Source organism: Glycine soja, chromosome 5, assembly GCF_004193775.1.
Source record: "Glycine soja cultivar W05 chromosome 5, ASM419377v2, whole genome shotgun sequence".
Taxonomy (NCBI): domain Eukaryota; kingdom Viridiplantae; phylum Streptophyta; class Magnoliopsida; order Fabales; family Fabaceae; genus Glycine; species Glycine soja.
In genome coordinates, this window is record NC_041006.1 from 37,404,182 (window position 1) to 37,418,507 (window position 14,326).

General features: G+C 32.2%; 2 protein-coding genes across 4 annotated transcripts; both read left to right on the forward strand.

The window, feature by feature from the left end:
- Positions 1-3,487: 3,487 nt before the first annotated feature.
- LOC114412980 (elongation factor 1-alpha-like) lies at positions 3,488-11,069 on the forward strand. Of its 3 annotated transcripts, none has more exons than XM_028377113.1 (12): positions 3,488-3,623; positions 3,834-3,940; positions 4,213-4,371; positions 6,085-6,303; positions 6,562-6,639; positions 7,106-7,656; positions 7,744-7,854; positions 7,948-8,435; positions 9,173-9,341; positions 9,974-10,213; positions 10,310-10,444; positions 10,556-11,069. In XM_028377113.1, the coding sequence occupies exons 2-12, from the start codon at positions 3,841-3,843 to the stop codon at positions 10,685-10,687; spliced, it is 2,382 nt and encodes a 793-aa protein (XP_028232914.1). In that variant the 5' UTR covers positions 3,488-3,623; positions 3,834-3,840; the 3' UTR covers positions 10,688-11,069. The 3 variants fall into 3 exon arrangements, with proteins under 3 accessions (XP_028232914.1, XP_028232915.1, XP_028232916.1); XM_028377114.1 differs by having other exon boundaries at positions 4,216-4,371; XM_028377115.1 differs by lacking the exon at positions 6,085-6,303 and having other exon boundaries at positions 3,491-3,940.
- A 1,469-nt stretch (positions 11,070-12,538) lies between these two features.
- LOC114412981 (probable xyloglucan endotransglucosylase/hydrolase protein 16) lies at positions 12,539-14,290 on the forward strand. Its single transcript, XM_028377117.1, has 3 exons — positions 12,539-12,927; positions 13,378-13,571; positions 13,762-14,290. The coding sequence occupies exons 1-3, from the start codon at positions 12,643-12,645 to the stop codon at positions 14,171-14,173; spliced, it is 891 nt and encodes a 296-aa protein (XP_028232918.1). The 5' UTR covers positions 12,539-12,642; the 3' UTR covers positions 14,174-14,290.
- The last annotated feature ends 36 nt before the right edge of the window (positions 14,291-14,326 follow it).

Below are 14,326 nucleotides of genomic sequence, written 5' to 3' on the forward strand. Positions count from 1 at the left end.
AAAGTTTTCGACAGACAATGTTGTCGTCGTGGCACAGACATAGGTGCCAATGAATTCTAGACACAAATTCACGTTTTTAGTCTCTACCATGACACCCAAATCCTCTTCGAACTCGTACTTCTGCTCCCTCTCTCGCTCTAAGAACCTTCGTCACGCACACATACTTGTCCACCATGTTGCTACCCCATAACCTATTTTATGGAAACATTCTCATCCGAGGCTATGCCGCCAATGATTCCCCCCTCGAAACCTTTTGGGTGTTTCGGAAAATGCGAGAATGCAGTGTCATGCCCAATAAACTCACCTTCCCTTTCCTCACCAAGTTTTGTACAATGGCTTTTTGCACTTTTGGAAGGAAACAAGTGCACACGGACAATAGTTTAGACTATTATTTAAATTTTTATCTTAAATAATATTTGCTATTTTTTTTAAAAAAAAATATTTTCAATGTGAAATTCCAACTCAAATATAGAGTACACTTGCCATCATTGGTAGCTTATTGATGTGTTGAATTAAAAGTCATATTAGTCGTTAACATATTCCTTTTAACGACAAGGATTTTGCACAAAACTTTTTAAATGTTAAGGACTCATCATAAAACAAAATTTTGCTAGGGATTAAATGTAAAATTCAGGTATATATAAGAATAAAAAACACATATTTAAGTCTATATATATATATATATATATATATATATATATATATATATATATATTTAAACTTATTAAACCCGTGTGGATTACTTTATTTATATCAATGAAAAAAAAGTAAATGTTAATAAATGGTTTTTACTATGCATTAATTGTTAATTTTCAGAAGATGTTGAGTTCACGTAAAAAAATAATATATTGAGTTTTTTTAATGAAATATTGAGTTTGAGAAGTGAAAACTGAGGGTGTAGCGAAATGAAATAAATATTATTTTTTATTGTTTGAAGTGAAATTTATCTTATTTTATCTATTATGTCTATTTTTCTTTATTTATTATTTTTTAATCATTTATTCACTTTTGAGTGATGAAAATAAATTTTTTACTTCCATAACTAAAAATGATGATAAGAATATTTCAATCAATGTCATTTTATTTTACTAAATATTAATTTTCTAAGCATCACCTAATGGAAAAAAAAAAAGATAGACAAAATTCTCTTTCTCTTAAAAAAAGGCTTAATAGAATTCACCCAAAAAGAAGAAAAAACTTGATATATATCAGACCAATTATGTGGTTGGTTAATACATCAGGGTATACGTAAGCTGTGTAAGTATTTTTGGTTAGGGAAGAGAAGAGAAAAATAGATAATAAATTGTTCGGATTTCGTTGGGATAAAATAGGAATTCAAATAAATAAAAAAATCAAAAGTGGAATGAGAAGGAAATGAGTGAACAAATAAAAAAAAACAGAAGAAAAAAAAAACAAATACGAAAATCACAACTAACAAGTCATAAATTGTGTATTATCGTAAGGGATCTACATCCATTCCTATACTATTAATATTGACAGTTTAAATTTTAATATTCTAGTTGACATGTAATTAATTTTACAGGTTTTTTTTATCTTTGTTGGTGAATAAATAATTCGTTCGTAGGTTTACATGTAATTAATTACACTAATTTGTTTATAGGTTTTCAATCAATAAAGCTGAGTTCAAACATTCATTTGACTCTTATACTTGTATTATTTTTATGTTTTAGTCTCTGTACCTAAAAATTACAAATTTTAGTTTATACACAGATCTATTAATTACATTTTAATCTTTACTGTTAATTATCTCTTAACACCATTAGTGTTGGGCGCTCTTATATCATCACAAAATAATTGACGGTGTAAATTTATTAAAAATTTATAAAGTAATTGTTAAAGAAAATATATAACATAGAAGATGTTCATCTTTCATTTACTTGCTTTTTCTTTATTGCTTTTTCTTCTTTAAGGATGAGAAGAAAAATGTGAGAGAGAGAAATAGAAGAATAAAAACAAGATGAGGGGAGAAAAAGAAAAAGAAAAAGAAAAAGAAAAAGAGAGAAGCACAAATGGTATTCTTAACTTGGGTTGACCTCTTTAAGCATGAATTAGTCGATCCCCTTTAAAGCGAGAATGTGAATTGAAGGTTTTTAAACCTCCTTATTAGATGAGTTAAAATATTACTATCATTACAATGGGTTATCCCATGATCATAAGAATAAAATGACACGTTTAATTTTTTTTATCAATTTGATACATGTTGATTTATTCTATTTATTTATTTTCAAACAAATTAGTGTTTATGTTTAATAGTCAGTCATGTCTTAAATATGAAAAAAAAATCTAAGATTAACTTGATGATTAAAGAAAAAAAATAAAATAAAATTTATGATTTTGAATCCGTCAAAATAACATTTTAACAAAATTAATAATTGACATTTATCAATAAAAATGTATTCCAAATATAATTATCTAAAAAAGCATGTCTCAAACATTAGTTATACATAAGATACTAAAGAATCTTTTGGTGGTTAATAGAATATGATAACATGAAGAGATAAATGTAAGATTATTTTTTTATTCTACCCCATGCTTCTTGATGCACACAAAATAACATACTAAATGATATTATTATGTTATTTTCTTCCACACTTGTCAGAGATGAAATAATGATAAGATAAGATATAATTTTTGTTCAAAATATAAATTTCTCTTTCATTAAAATTATATATAATTTTGTAAAAAACAATTTTTTTATTTAATTTTTAATTTTTATTAATATAAAAACTATAGTCCTATTATTTTTTTAACTCAATTACACCACGCAGATAGGAGGATATGATAAATAATGATTTTTATTATATTTCATCTTATTTTCACCACCAAACAAAATCCTAATTAAATATAAAATTTATATTATAATAAAAATCATAATAAATAAATATTTAAACTTATAAATTACATTTTAAATTTATAATAGATATATTATAAAAAATCATTACCAAAAATATTTATGACAGATAATTTATATTATGATTTCATATTTTTTTAGTTATTGATAATTTTTTAAAAAAATTAGTTTAAAAATAATATATTGAAAGAGATAAGAGGTTAATACCAATTTCTATAAAAAAAAAATTACTCCGAAAAAATCCTTCTTTTTACGTAAGAAAAAAGATTTCCTAAAAATTCTTAAAAATACTATTTTAAAAAAAATCTCTAAACACACTTAATTAAATTAATATTTATAATTAGAGTAAATAATTAATTTCATTCGAGATGAGACATTAATAGATTAATCCTGTAAAATAAAAAATTGAAATCTAATTACTAATCATGTAAAATATGTGAAAAATTAATTTTGAAAATAATTTTATAATAAATTAATTCATAAATTTGATAATTTAACGTTAAATTAATTTTAAATAAATATAATTTATTATTAAATTGATACTGATAAAAATTATGGCATACTTAATTTATTTCATTAGATCACACTTTTAAGAGGAATTTGATTAAGAATATCCTTATAAGAATATCAGTGAAACTGAAAAGGGCAAGAAGAAGTGAGAGAGAGGGGATCATCCATCCACGATCCCTTGCGCGTTTGCTTGCTTTGATCCACACCACTGGACTCTTTACTCCCTTCATTTTCCGCTTAAGTAAGGGTTTCTCAATCGGACTCCTCCATGCTCGTAAATCCAGAATGCTAGGTTAACGCAGCTCTAACCTATCAACCTCCGGAACGGTTAACTCTTGTTCAAAACCAACCGTTCCGCCAAGAACTCGTACTAATTGACGATGCGGGCTTAGTTTCGTTCTCTGTTTCACTTCTTTTTCTAATTCATCTGCTTTATCGTTTCCGTGCTCAGTGCCACCATGCCTCGTAAAGTAAATTACGGACTCGATTACGACGACGATTTCTATGATGATGATTATGATGACTATGCTTATGATGATGCCGATGCAGAAGACTATGGTTAGTTACTTTAATTTGTTTTTTTTTTTTTCCAATATGATGCTTTGTTTCACTTGTATTTCCTCTGGTTTGGTGTCTGTTATACTTTACACAGCTTGTTTCACATTGGTATCTGTTTAGCTCTGCTATATTTTTTCCATGCAGTTTCTCTGATTTGGAGCTGTGGTTGTTATTTGTTAGGTTTCTTGTTATTGCTACTAAGTTTTTTTTACTGACTGACTATTTGAATTTTTACATTGTTTGTTGTTGATAATAATTATTTTCTGCCGTAGCAGAAGGACATGATACAAAGCAAGAGACCATTAAGCCTGGGCTTTGGCAATGCTCCATTTGCACTTATGACAACGATGAGAGTATGACTTTTTGTGATATTTGTGGTGTTGTACGCCGTTCCTTGGTTAACACTGGAACTTCCAACAGTAACAAAACAGGTAATCCAGTTAATGAAGAATAATTTTGTTTGTTGGTTGGGTTTTTTACTTTTGTTTTGTGTGACAAGCATATCTCTTTTACACTGTCTAAATTCTAAATTACTCTCTCTGCCTTTTTCAATTTGTGGTTTAGGATGTGGGGGAGGGAAAACTTCGTTGATGTGGTACATACAATTCTTTTGTCATTCTGTTTTGATATGGGAAGATGAGACTTGGAATGTAAAGTTTTTAAATTCTTCTAGCTTTACTAATATCAACACTTTAGTTTAAATCCGTGGGATATTTTATTTCTATCCTCCATCCCTAGAAAGATAAGCTGGGATAAAAACTTATCTGAAATTCTGGTTTGTTTATTACTTCTAAGGCTATGACATGGTTGTAGATGAAAAAAATAGACTTGTTATTCTCACAGGGTAGGATTAGATGTGGGGAGGAAGCAAATCAAGAATGAAGCTAGGCTTTCCTGTCTCTCTGTTTGTTAGAAATGGCAACTGCCATAAAATGGCCATATGAAAGAGTCTAAAAGAATGAAGCATGATGTTGTATATCAAGAATGAAGCCATGCTTTCCTGTCTCTCTGTTTGACTATCATGATGCTGTATATCTTGTTCATAGAGCACCCTTGAGTGGATTTGAGTGCAGTTCAGTTTAGATGGCTATTGTAGGAAGAAACACCAAACTGTGAGCTGTGTTAGGAATATGGACAGAATACTCCTTATAAGAATTTGGCAATCCTCCTCCCTTGACTAGCTTTTGGAAGTGAGTTAGGACTAATCCATTTCTAATATGGTACAAGAGCCTATTCAGTATTAATGTTGGGTCACCCACAAATGTTTAGTCTTGCAAACCTCACATTCTAGACATCCTGTACTGGGCGTGATGTGTGTCTGTTAAGATGTCCTACATTGAATAGGAATATGGCTAAAATACTCCTTATAAGACTTGGGAAATCCTATTCTTCTGAGCTAGTTTTTGAGAGTGAACTAGACCCTGTCCATTTTTAATTAACTGTACCATAGTTTTCTTGACAATAACAAAATAATGACCAGCAAATTATAATAATTGAGCTAAATTGATAAACAATACTGGCTCTGGTATTAGTTATTGTTTGGTTTTAACAACTTGGAGGGAATTCAACTCTGTTCCTGAAAACTGATCATTTTGCATCATCCAGATACAAAAAACGAAAAATATTAAACTGTTACAAACCTAGAATTAGGAATGGGGAAGAAAAGAAATATTTTATTGAATAGTATGAAAAGAACAAGGAATAGCCAAATAGAAAGAGCAATCTCACCTCCAAGGGTTTCGGTTTCCGCTTCACAAAGACTAATGCTCAATTTACAAATGATGCCTGATAGAATGAAAGCTTTCCCCTTACATTCTCCTATTTATTTAACTCACTAACCTCTAATTATCTAATCAATAGGCACATGATTTCTCAGTGTTTCTGGTTGTTTGGCAATCTGCCAATTTATCTTTTTATGTAAGGTTAAATAATAATAATTTGCTGATAAAAGGCGTAGCAGGAGGATGAGGAATCATCAATGAAGGAAAAGAATAATTTAATCTTTTTGCAAATCTGATAAAAGGAGAAAATGGGGAGGGAGGAGAGTCAAAGAATATGAGAACATGTATCTGGCTGCATAGTGTTAGGTTTACAACAATGGCCATGATATTCCTATAACCTATTGAACAATGTCTTTGGTGCAGTTGAAGACATAAGCAAAAGTCCTGGAGCATCCAAGTTGGCCAGGTCTCTTTTTCAATCATTACAACAACAGATTCCCAAAGAGATTGTATTATTTCCAAAGCCAGATGATGGTTTTCTGACAGATGACAGTAACTTCTACAAGCTTGAAAATGTCCGAGGAGAATTTCATGAAATTCATAAGGCTTTTAGTACTCAAAGCCATCCACATTTAAACATAGGTCTTCACAAGTTTTGATTCAGGATTTGCATGTGACTAGTTTGAACAGTTTCTTCTAAATTTGACATTTGAATGTTATGCAATGCAATTATAATTAGAGCAAATGGTCTTATTAGTTGAAGATTAGAGTTTGTTTAATGAGTAATGACATATCATGATTTAGTCTCTGCAAGTTGTAACTCCTTGCACACGTGAGCAAATTACGTATTTATTCCTTTTGAAATAATAGTTATAAAACCATGCTTTTCTTTGTATACAGATCCTTTCAAGTTTGATGTTCCATCCCCAGATGATGTGGTTTATACTGGCCTACGTTCTTCCAAAACGGGTTTGAAAGGTATGCTTCCCTCAACAAATAATTTGCCTCTAGAGCTCAAGTTGGAGAAAATGTGTTTAATAGTTGAGAGAGCTACTAACCATCATTGTGGTTCACTTCAATATTTTCCAAAAACTTTCAATCCCTTCCCCCACAATATGTTTCCTACTAGCTGTTCAATTTCAATATGTTTCCTATTAAAGTTGTGTCCTTGAATCACCCTCGAAAAGATTTCTAATTTCTAATTCTTGGAGGTTGTTTTAAGTCCAATGGCAGGAAGCTTTCATTGATTCTGATAGTCAAAGTAATTGGAAATATCTCAAGCCCAAACTGGGATTTCTAACAAAATCTTTATCACGGTAGCTTTCACCCAAAAATGAAAAAATATTTCTAGGAAAAACTGTTTACTTTTTCCATATTTACTGTCTTCAAATTCTAATTCCTTGTACATAAATATTAATCCATCTTATTTGTGTAATGTTTTCAGACAAAGCTACAAACACTAAAAGTTCTCAGCTTTCATCAAGCATCAGAGAGAAGAATGAACTTTCTGTACAATCAAATGCTGAAAGTTCTGACAACTTATCATCCTTAACGCGAAAGAGCAAACAGGATAGTTCAGCTAAGAGCAAGCTTTCCAAAAATGTAGCAATTGATCTACAAACAAGTGGTAAAACTTCAAACAGCTTGCCAGAATCTTTGTCAAAAGACAAAGGTAACAATATTAATAAAATAAATTCTTTGAAAAATGGTACAATTGATATTCAATCAAGCAAAGAAAAGTCAGGTAGTTTGTCTGCACTGTCAAAAGTCAAGGAAAGTGATAACATTAGTTTCTCTTCTATCAAAGATGGAAAACCTGAAAGTATTTCCAGCAGTTTCAACAATATGGCTCTCAATGTAAGATCTGGAAATTCATCTGGAAATTCTGATAATACTAATGCTAAGGGAACTCGCTCACATGTTTCTTATAAGCCAGAAAAATGGATGCTCCCTCAACAAGCTGAAGATACATTGACTCAGCTGAATCTTGCAATTGTATGCAAATGGCCAATTCTTTTGTACGTTTCAGGAAAATATTTCTCGGAATCAATGACACTAAATTTTTTGGTTTGTTTATTGTAGGTTGGCCATGTTGATTCTGGAAAATCAACTCTATCTGGTAGGTTACTGCACCTATTGGGACGGATTTCCCAGAAAGAAATGCACAAATATGAAAAGGAGGCCAAGTTACAGGTAATTTCATTGTGGTCATCTTTTTTGTGCTTTTAAAGCTTGATGTTTCTGAACTCATGCCAATTTATGCTCCTTTTTTTTTTTGTTAATCAGGGCAAGGGATCCTTTGCTTATGCTTGGGCACTTGATGAAAGTTCTGAAGAAAGAGAAAGGGGGATAACTATGACAGTGGCTGTTGCTTATTTTGACACCAAGAGATATCATGTTGTTGTGCTCGACTCCCCTGGCCATAAAGATTTTGTCCCAAACATGATATCTGGGGCAACACAAGCTGATGCTGCAATTCTTGTTATAGATGCCTCACTTGGTTCATTTGAAGCTGGTATGGATGGCAGCAAAGGGCAAACAAGGGAGCATGCACAACTTATCAGAAGCTTTGGTGTTGATCGGGTTATAGTTGCTGTAAATAAGATGGATGCTGTTGTGTACTCCAAAGATCGATTTGATTTTATAAGGCAGCAGCTGGGAGTTTTTCTCCACTCTTGTGGTTTCAAAGATTCTTCGCTATCTTGGATTCCCATGAGTGCTATGGAAAATCAAAATTTGGTGGCATCCCCTTCTGATGCCCGTTTAAAAAACTGGTATATTTTTTTATTACTCTAGGTGTTATTTTGACTTTTCATGATGGACAATGAAGAGGGATATAGAAGGGGTGTTTTTTTTGTTTATGTAAATTTCTGTTAGAAGCCATACTTTTCACTCTGTAAATTTGACATATCATCCATGGTGTCTGGGGCTCAAAAGTACCATTTGAAACAGCACTAGTAGGGGATGCTTCTACCTCCCAACTTCTTTGATACAGACATTTTCTCAACTTCTTTTCTCTTAAACAAAAAAAAAAAATGTATTTAGAGAGGACATGGTGAGCTTACCTGTGCAATGTATGGTGATGGCTTTTATATTAAAAATGGACTCAGCCTAATTCAACCCCTAAAACTAACTGATGGAGGGAGGACTGCTCAACTCTTGTTAGAGGAGTATTCTGATCATAAACCCCCCAATTCCCAGGACTGAGTATTTAGAGCATAAGGTTTGCAGATACTTTTTTGTAAGAAAGATGGATACTATTTAAATTGGAAACCGTGCAATTGGATAGAATCCATACTGTTACAATGGTACTGCCCTAGTTAATATAAAAACACTGATAGTATGGCAGCATTCATGATATTTTATAAATTTATAGTGGGTGTTTATATACTGGCAATCTATGTTTGCATTTAGTGTGATAACATTTTAGCAACAAGTCACTTTTATTTTGGTTTTGATTGTATGCAATTTGTACTGCTAAAAGAATGATGGTTGTGTTCATTGCGAACAGGTATGGTGGACCTTATCTATTAGATGCAATTGACTCTCTCCAACCTCCTACTAGAGAATTCTCAAAACCTCTACTAATGCCAGTATGTGATGTCATCAAATCAACTACACTTGGGCAGGTGTCTGCCTCTGGTAAACTAGAAGCAGGAGCTCTTCGGAGTGGATCAAAGGTATACCAATAGGGCAATGTTATGGCTGTTAATGAAAAATCAAATGGTAGATATAAATTTGGAATTCTCCAAATTAAGTGTTATTTACCGATATGAAACTAATTGTATTTCTCCAAATTAAGTGTTAAATATTTTATTCTGTGTTTTTACTGTATGAACATAGTAGAGAAACTGAAATGAAAATGTTGAAAAAGAACTCACATAATATAATTAAGGACCAAAAACTTATGAGTTTTATTTATATACACTGTTAGTATAATTTTTTTATACATACTTTCAATAAGATTTGACTATTTTATTACATCATACTATTTATTAATATGATGTGGGGATATGGTAGATTTTTATTGAATGTATGTGTAAAAATATTTCATGCTGACAGTGTATATAAATTAAACTCAACTTAGTAAGCGTTATTATTATTTTATAAATCAAATGTTTACTTGATGAACTCATTTGAGGCAGCAAGGGATGTTATCTAGAATTTTTATTCAGGAAAATTGTCTAGCATGAAAATTGAGATAATAATGTCTCTCAAAGGGCACAAATTTTGATTTGCTAGCTTTTCTATACATGACATGACATGAAACTATTTGTCCATAACTGTAAATTTTTTAATAAAAAAATTGTAGGTCTTGGTTATGCCTTCAGCTGTTGTGGGAACAGTACGTTCATTGGAGCGTGACTCTAATGCTTGTACTGTTGCAAGAGCTGGAGATAATGTAGCTGTAATGTTGCAAGGTGTCGATGGAAATCATGTGATGGCAGGAGATGTATTATGCCATCCTGACTTTCCTGTTGCAGTTGCTAAGCATTTGGAGTTGAAAGTGCTAGTGTTGGATGGTGCAAGTCCCATATTGGTGGGCACACAGGTGTGTACTATGGATGCGAAAGACATTCCTTGCACTTTATTTTCCAGTTTCTTTTTGTTGGAGGAAAAAATGCATTTTATTTTTCCATCTCTGCAGTTAGAGTTTCACATACACCATGCGAAGGAACCTGGTAGAGTTTCAAGAATATTATCAGTACTTGATCCCAAGACGGGTAAGGTGACCAAAAAGTCACCCCGCTGTCTCACTGCAAAGCAAAGTGCAGTAATTGAGGTGAATAAACAATTCAAAACTCGTTGTTTCAATGATCTTCACTTTTCTGTTCATCTATGATGCCAGGGATTCACAAAACTTAGAAGGACTTTTATTGTGTCTGATTTTTAGGTGATTTTGAATGAGACAGTCTGTGTGGTAGAGTTCTCTAGTTGTAAAGCTCTTGGAAGGGTGTCCCTAAGATCAATGGGAAGAACGATTGCTGTTGGAGTTGTGACAAGAATAATTGAAGAACAAGGTTAATTTATTCTATTCATCAAACAAGATAAAATGATGATAACAAGGAGGGATTCTCAACTGCATGCCATGCATCTTTGTTTGCCATCCTAGTCTAGATTAAGTTGTGCTCCCAGACAACAGGCAGCTATACAAGTCTCGATGAGGTTTGTGGGTTAATATGTGAATTATCAATTATGTAAGAATGGTGAAGATTTTTTTGTATGTTTTTCACCATATATGTATCATAAGAGAGCGTTTCTTTTCAAAAGATCTAGACTTATGTACCAAAGCAACTAGTCGGACGAAGAGACGGAAAAGTATGCGTCGGATGCAATTGCTTTTATTCTTTAGATTGATCTACATCTGCATATCTATAATCAAATTTTGGGCTTGGAAATCATGGAAATTTCGTGGTATTTTCCTTGGGAAAGGCATTTCTTTTTCTACTACAGTCTCTTGGTTTAAGTAATGGGTGTGGGACAGTCTAGTTAAGTGAATCCCTAAATGAATTGGACTAAATAGTTTTTTTTCTTTTTTCTTTGGGAGGCTTGCACATGTAACCTTACTGGAGTCATTAATAGGTATGTTTGGAAGGAAAGAAAAGGGTTCATTTTTTATTTAAGAGCTATATAATAGTTATAAAATAAATAAAAGCTTAAGTCAGTAAGTTTGTGTGGGGCGAAGAAAAATTAAGGGCCACTATAGTGAGGAAAGTGGCACACCATGTACTTAGGGCTGAAATGACACCTACTTTCAGTTTGCCTTTTCGAGCAATGGTGATGTTTATTTTCCCTTTTTTTTCCTGTATCATTTTATCAAACTAGTTTTGGTTGTAATATGATTGGATATTAAATATAGACATATTTCTTAATGGGATTTGATTCTCTAATTATGTAGGAAGATAAGTTTTTTTTGGAAGAGACAAAATTTTGATAATCTTTGTGTCACTGACGATTATGACTTTTGGATGTGTGAATACTTTTTTTTAAAAAAAAAAAACTTATCGTTGATACGAAGATGCTGATTTAAAATCATATTGGTTGCTTGACTTAAGGAATAAATCACATGCTGGTCTGCACGTGTAACCTTGTTTTTCGAGTTACTTTGCCAGGTTCTCAATCCATCTATAGATATTAGTTACCTCCTTTATACCTCGAAGTCTAAATTTGCTCTTGAAGAAATGACAGCCCATATTAAGGCCGAAACAAAGCCAGTTAAGCATATATCTATTGTGCAATTGCACCCTTCATTCCATTGATTATGGTATGAAATGAGATATCCTCAAATCAGGCAAAAATTTTGGACATTCTCTGGTCAGTTCTGTACAATCCAAGATATATACAGTTACTATACACGCATATCACTAATCATTTTGTAACAAATACTCAAAGTTATTGTCCCCTTTAATTAAAATTCGTTAAATAAGAGGACATGAATTGAACTGAGTATATGTGCAGATTCCATTCTCTACAATGTTTCGCCTTTTTTCATTCCCTCACTCGTTTTTTTTCTAAGACCTATTATGAGCTTTGCCTTAGAAAGAATAGAAAAGAAAAACGTCTCTATATGAATAAAGATAAAGAAGTAATTTCAGTCATGAAAATATTTTACAATTAATATCCTAACAAGTCTGTAATTTTATTATCAACTATTGATATTACTTATTTTATCGTATAAAATGAGTTGCTGATTTTAAAAATGTCATATCCATTAAAACTAATAAAATAAGTAATGACTTCAACAAGGACAACTCTTTGTAGCATCCCTAGTTCATACCACCATATGTGACCTTCCCGGGAAGCCACTTAATTATTAGCTCAAATCATATATATGCCAGCTTATTTCCTTCTATTGCTTTCATCAGTGCATGAAACGTCCTAGTGCACCAAAAGATCATCATGGTCTCTCCATCACTTATATAAACTCCATATAAAGAGACTATCTTCTTACACTTTAAACCACAAAATTTTATAGCAAATATGGCAAAATATGAAACCTATCTGAGAGTCTCAGCTCTATTGCTGGCCTCTCTCTTGATGTGTCTCTTTGGAGTCACTGCTGAGGGCAATTTCTATGAAGATATTGACATCACTTGGGGTGAACATGGTGGTGTAAATATACTAGGAAGCAACTCTCTCGTGCTTTCTCTTGACCAGTCCTCTGGCTCTGGCTTTCGATCCAAGGCAGAATATCTATATGGAAGAATAGACATGCAGATTAAGCTTGTCTCTGGTAACTCAGCTGGCACAGTCACTGCATATTATGTGAGAAATCCTCTGATTCTGTTCTCATGCTAAATTTAAATGTTTTTACATTTAATGCCGTTAATACATTTCATGTGAGAAATTCTCGTGTGCCCTAAACCAACCAACATTAAATAATTATACAAATCTCGCGCCACAAAAATATTCTATATTTTAAAAAGTGATCATACACCAATTGTTAATTGGCTTAGGCAGAAGAATCCACTGTATTGTATGTAACTTTTAGTTTAATAGGTATGCCCTGTTAGTTTAGAAGTCTTTACATTGTTAATCAGTTTTTTTATGACTTTTAATGTAATAATTATAAAAGTCAACAAGTTTATATCATGACACATGACGGTTTAATTTTAAGTCGGGTAACAATATAAAAAATCTTTAGATTATCTGTGTATGTATTATTATTCATAACTTTTATGATGCTTTTGACTGAACTTATGTGTCATGGTGAAGTTATCTTCTGAAGGGCCAAATCATGATGAGATAGATTTTGAGTTCTTGGGAAACCTCAGTGGAGAGCCCTACATAGTCCACACCAATATCTACACCCAAGGCATAGGGAATAGAGAACAACAATTCTATCTTTGGTTTGACCCCACAAAACATTTCCACACTTACACTATTGTATGGAACCCTCAACGCATCATGTAAGGAACACAAAGCTTTCATTGTCCATTAATCCTATAATTTAATTTCTCTCAAATTTTACTATGGATATATTTTTTCTCTATGAAATTATATTTGGTAAAAAAATGAAAATTTTCATGGAACCATCTATGTTCCATATATATTGTATAACTAGACCATTGATCCTCTATGTTTCAACATTTTGGCTAGTTTCATGGTAGATAGTATCCCTATTAGAGTCTTCAACAACTATGAAGCCAGGGGAGTTCCATTTGCTAGCAGCCAGCCCATGAGGCTATACTCCAGTCTATGGTGTGCAGATCAATGGGCAACAAAAGGAGGGCTTGTGAAAACCAATTGGTCTTTTGCTCCTTTTAAAGCTTACTATAGGAACTTTGATGCTAAAGCTTGTGTGTGGTCCAAAGGATCATCTTCCTGTCCTTCAAACTCAGCTTCCATGACTCATTATAATAATACTTGGCAAGCTCAAGATTTGGATGCTTATGGTAGAAGAAGTCTGAGATGGGTGCAAAAATATTACATGATTTATAGCTACTGCAAAGATTACAAGCGATTTCCTCAGGGTCGACCTCGTGAATGCAGGCTTTCTAGATTCTCTTAGTGTGGGATAAGTAAATTTAAAATTAATTTGATGATTTTTTCATTTGTGTGTATTTAAAATTCCACTCGAATACGGTTGAATTTGAGTAAGTTCAATTTGATTTTACTTTTGCTTGCTTGAACTGATAATTCTATCTCTGTTTATTTACTTATT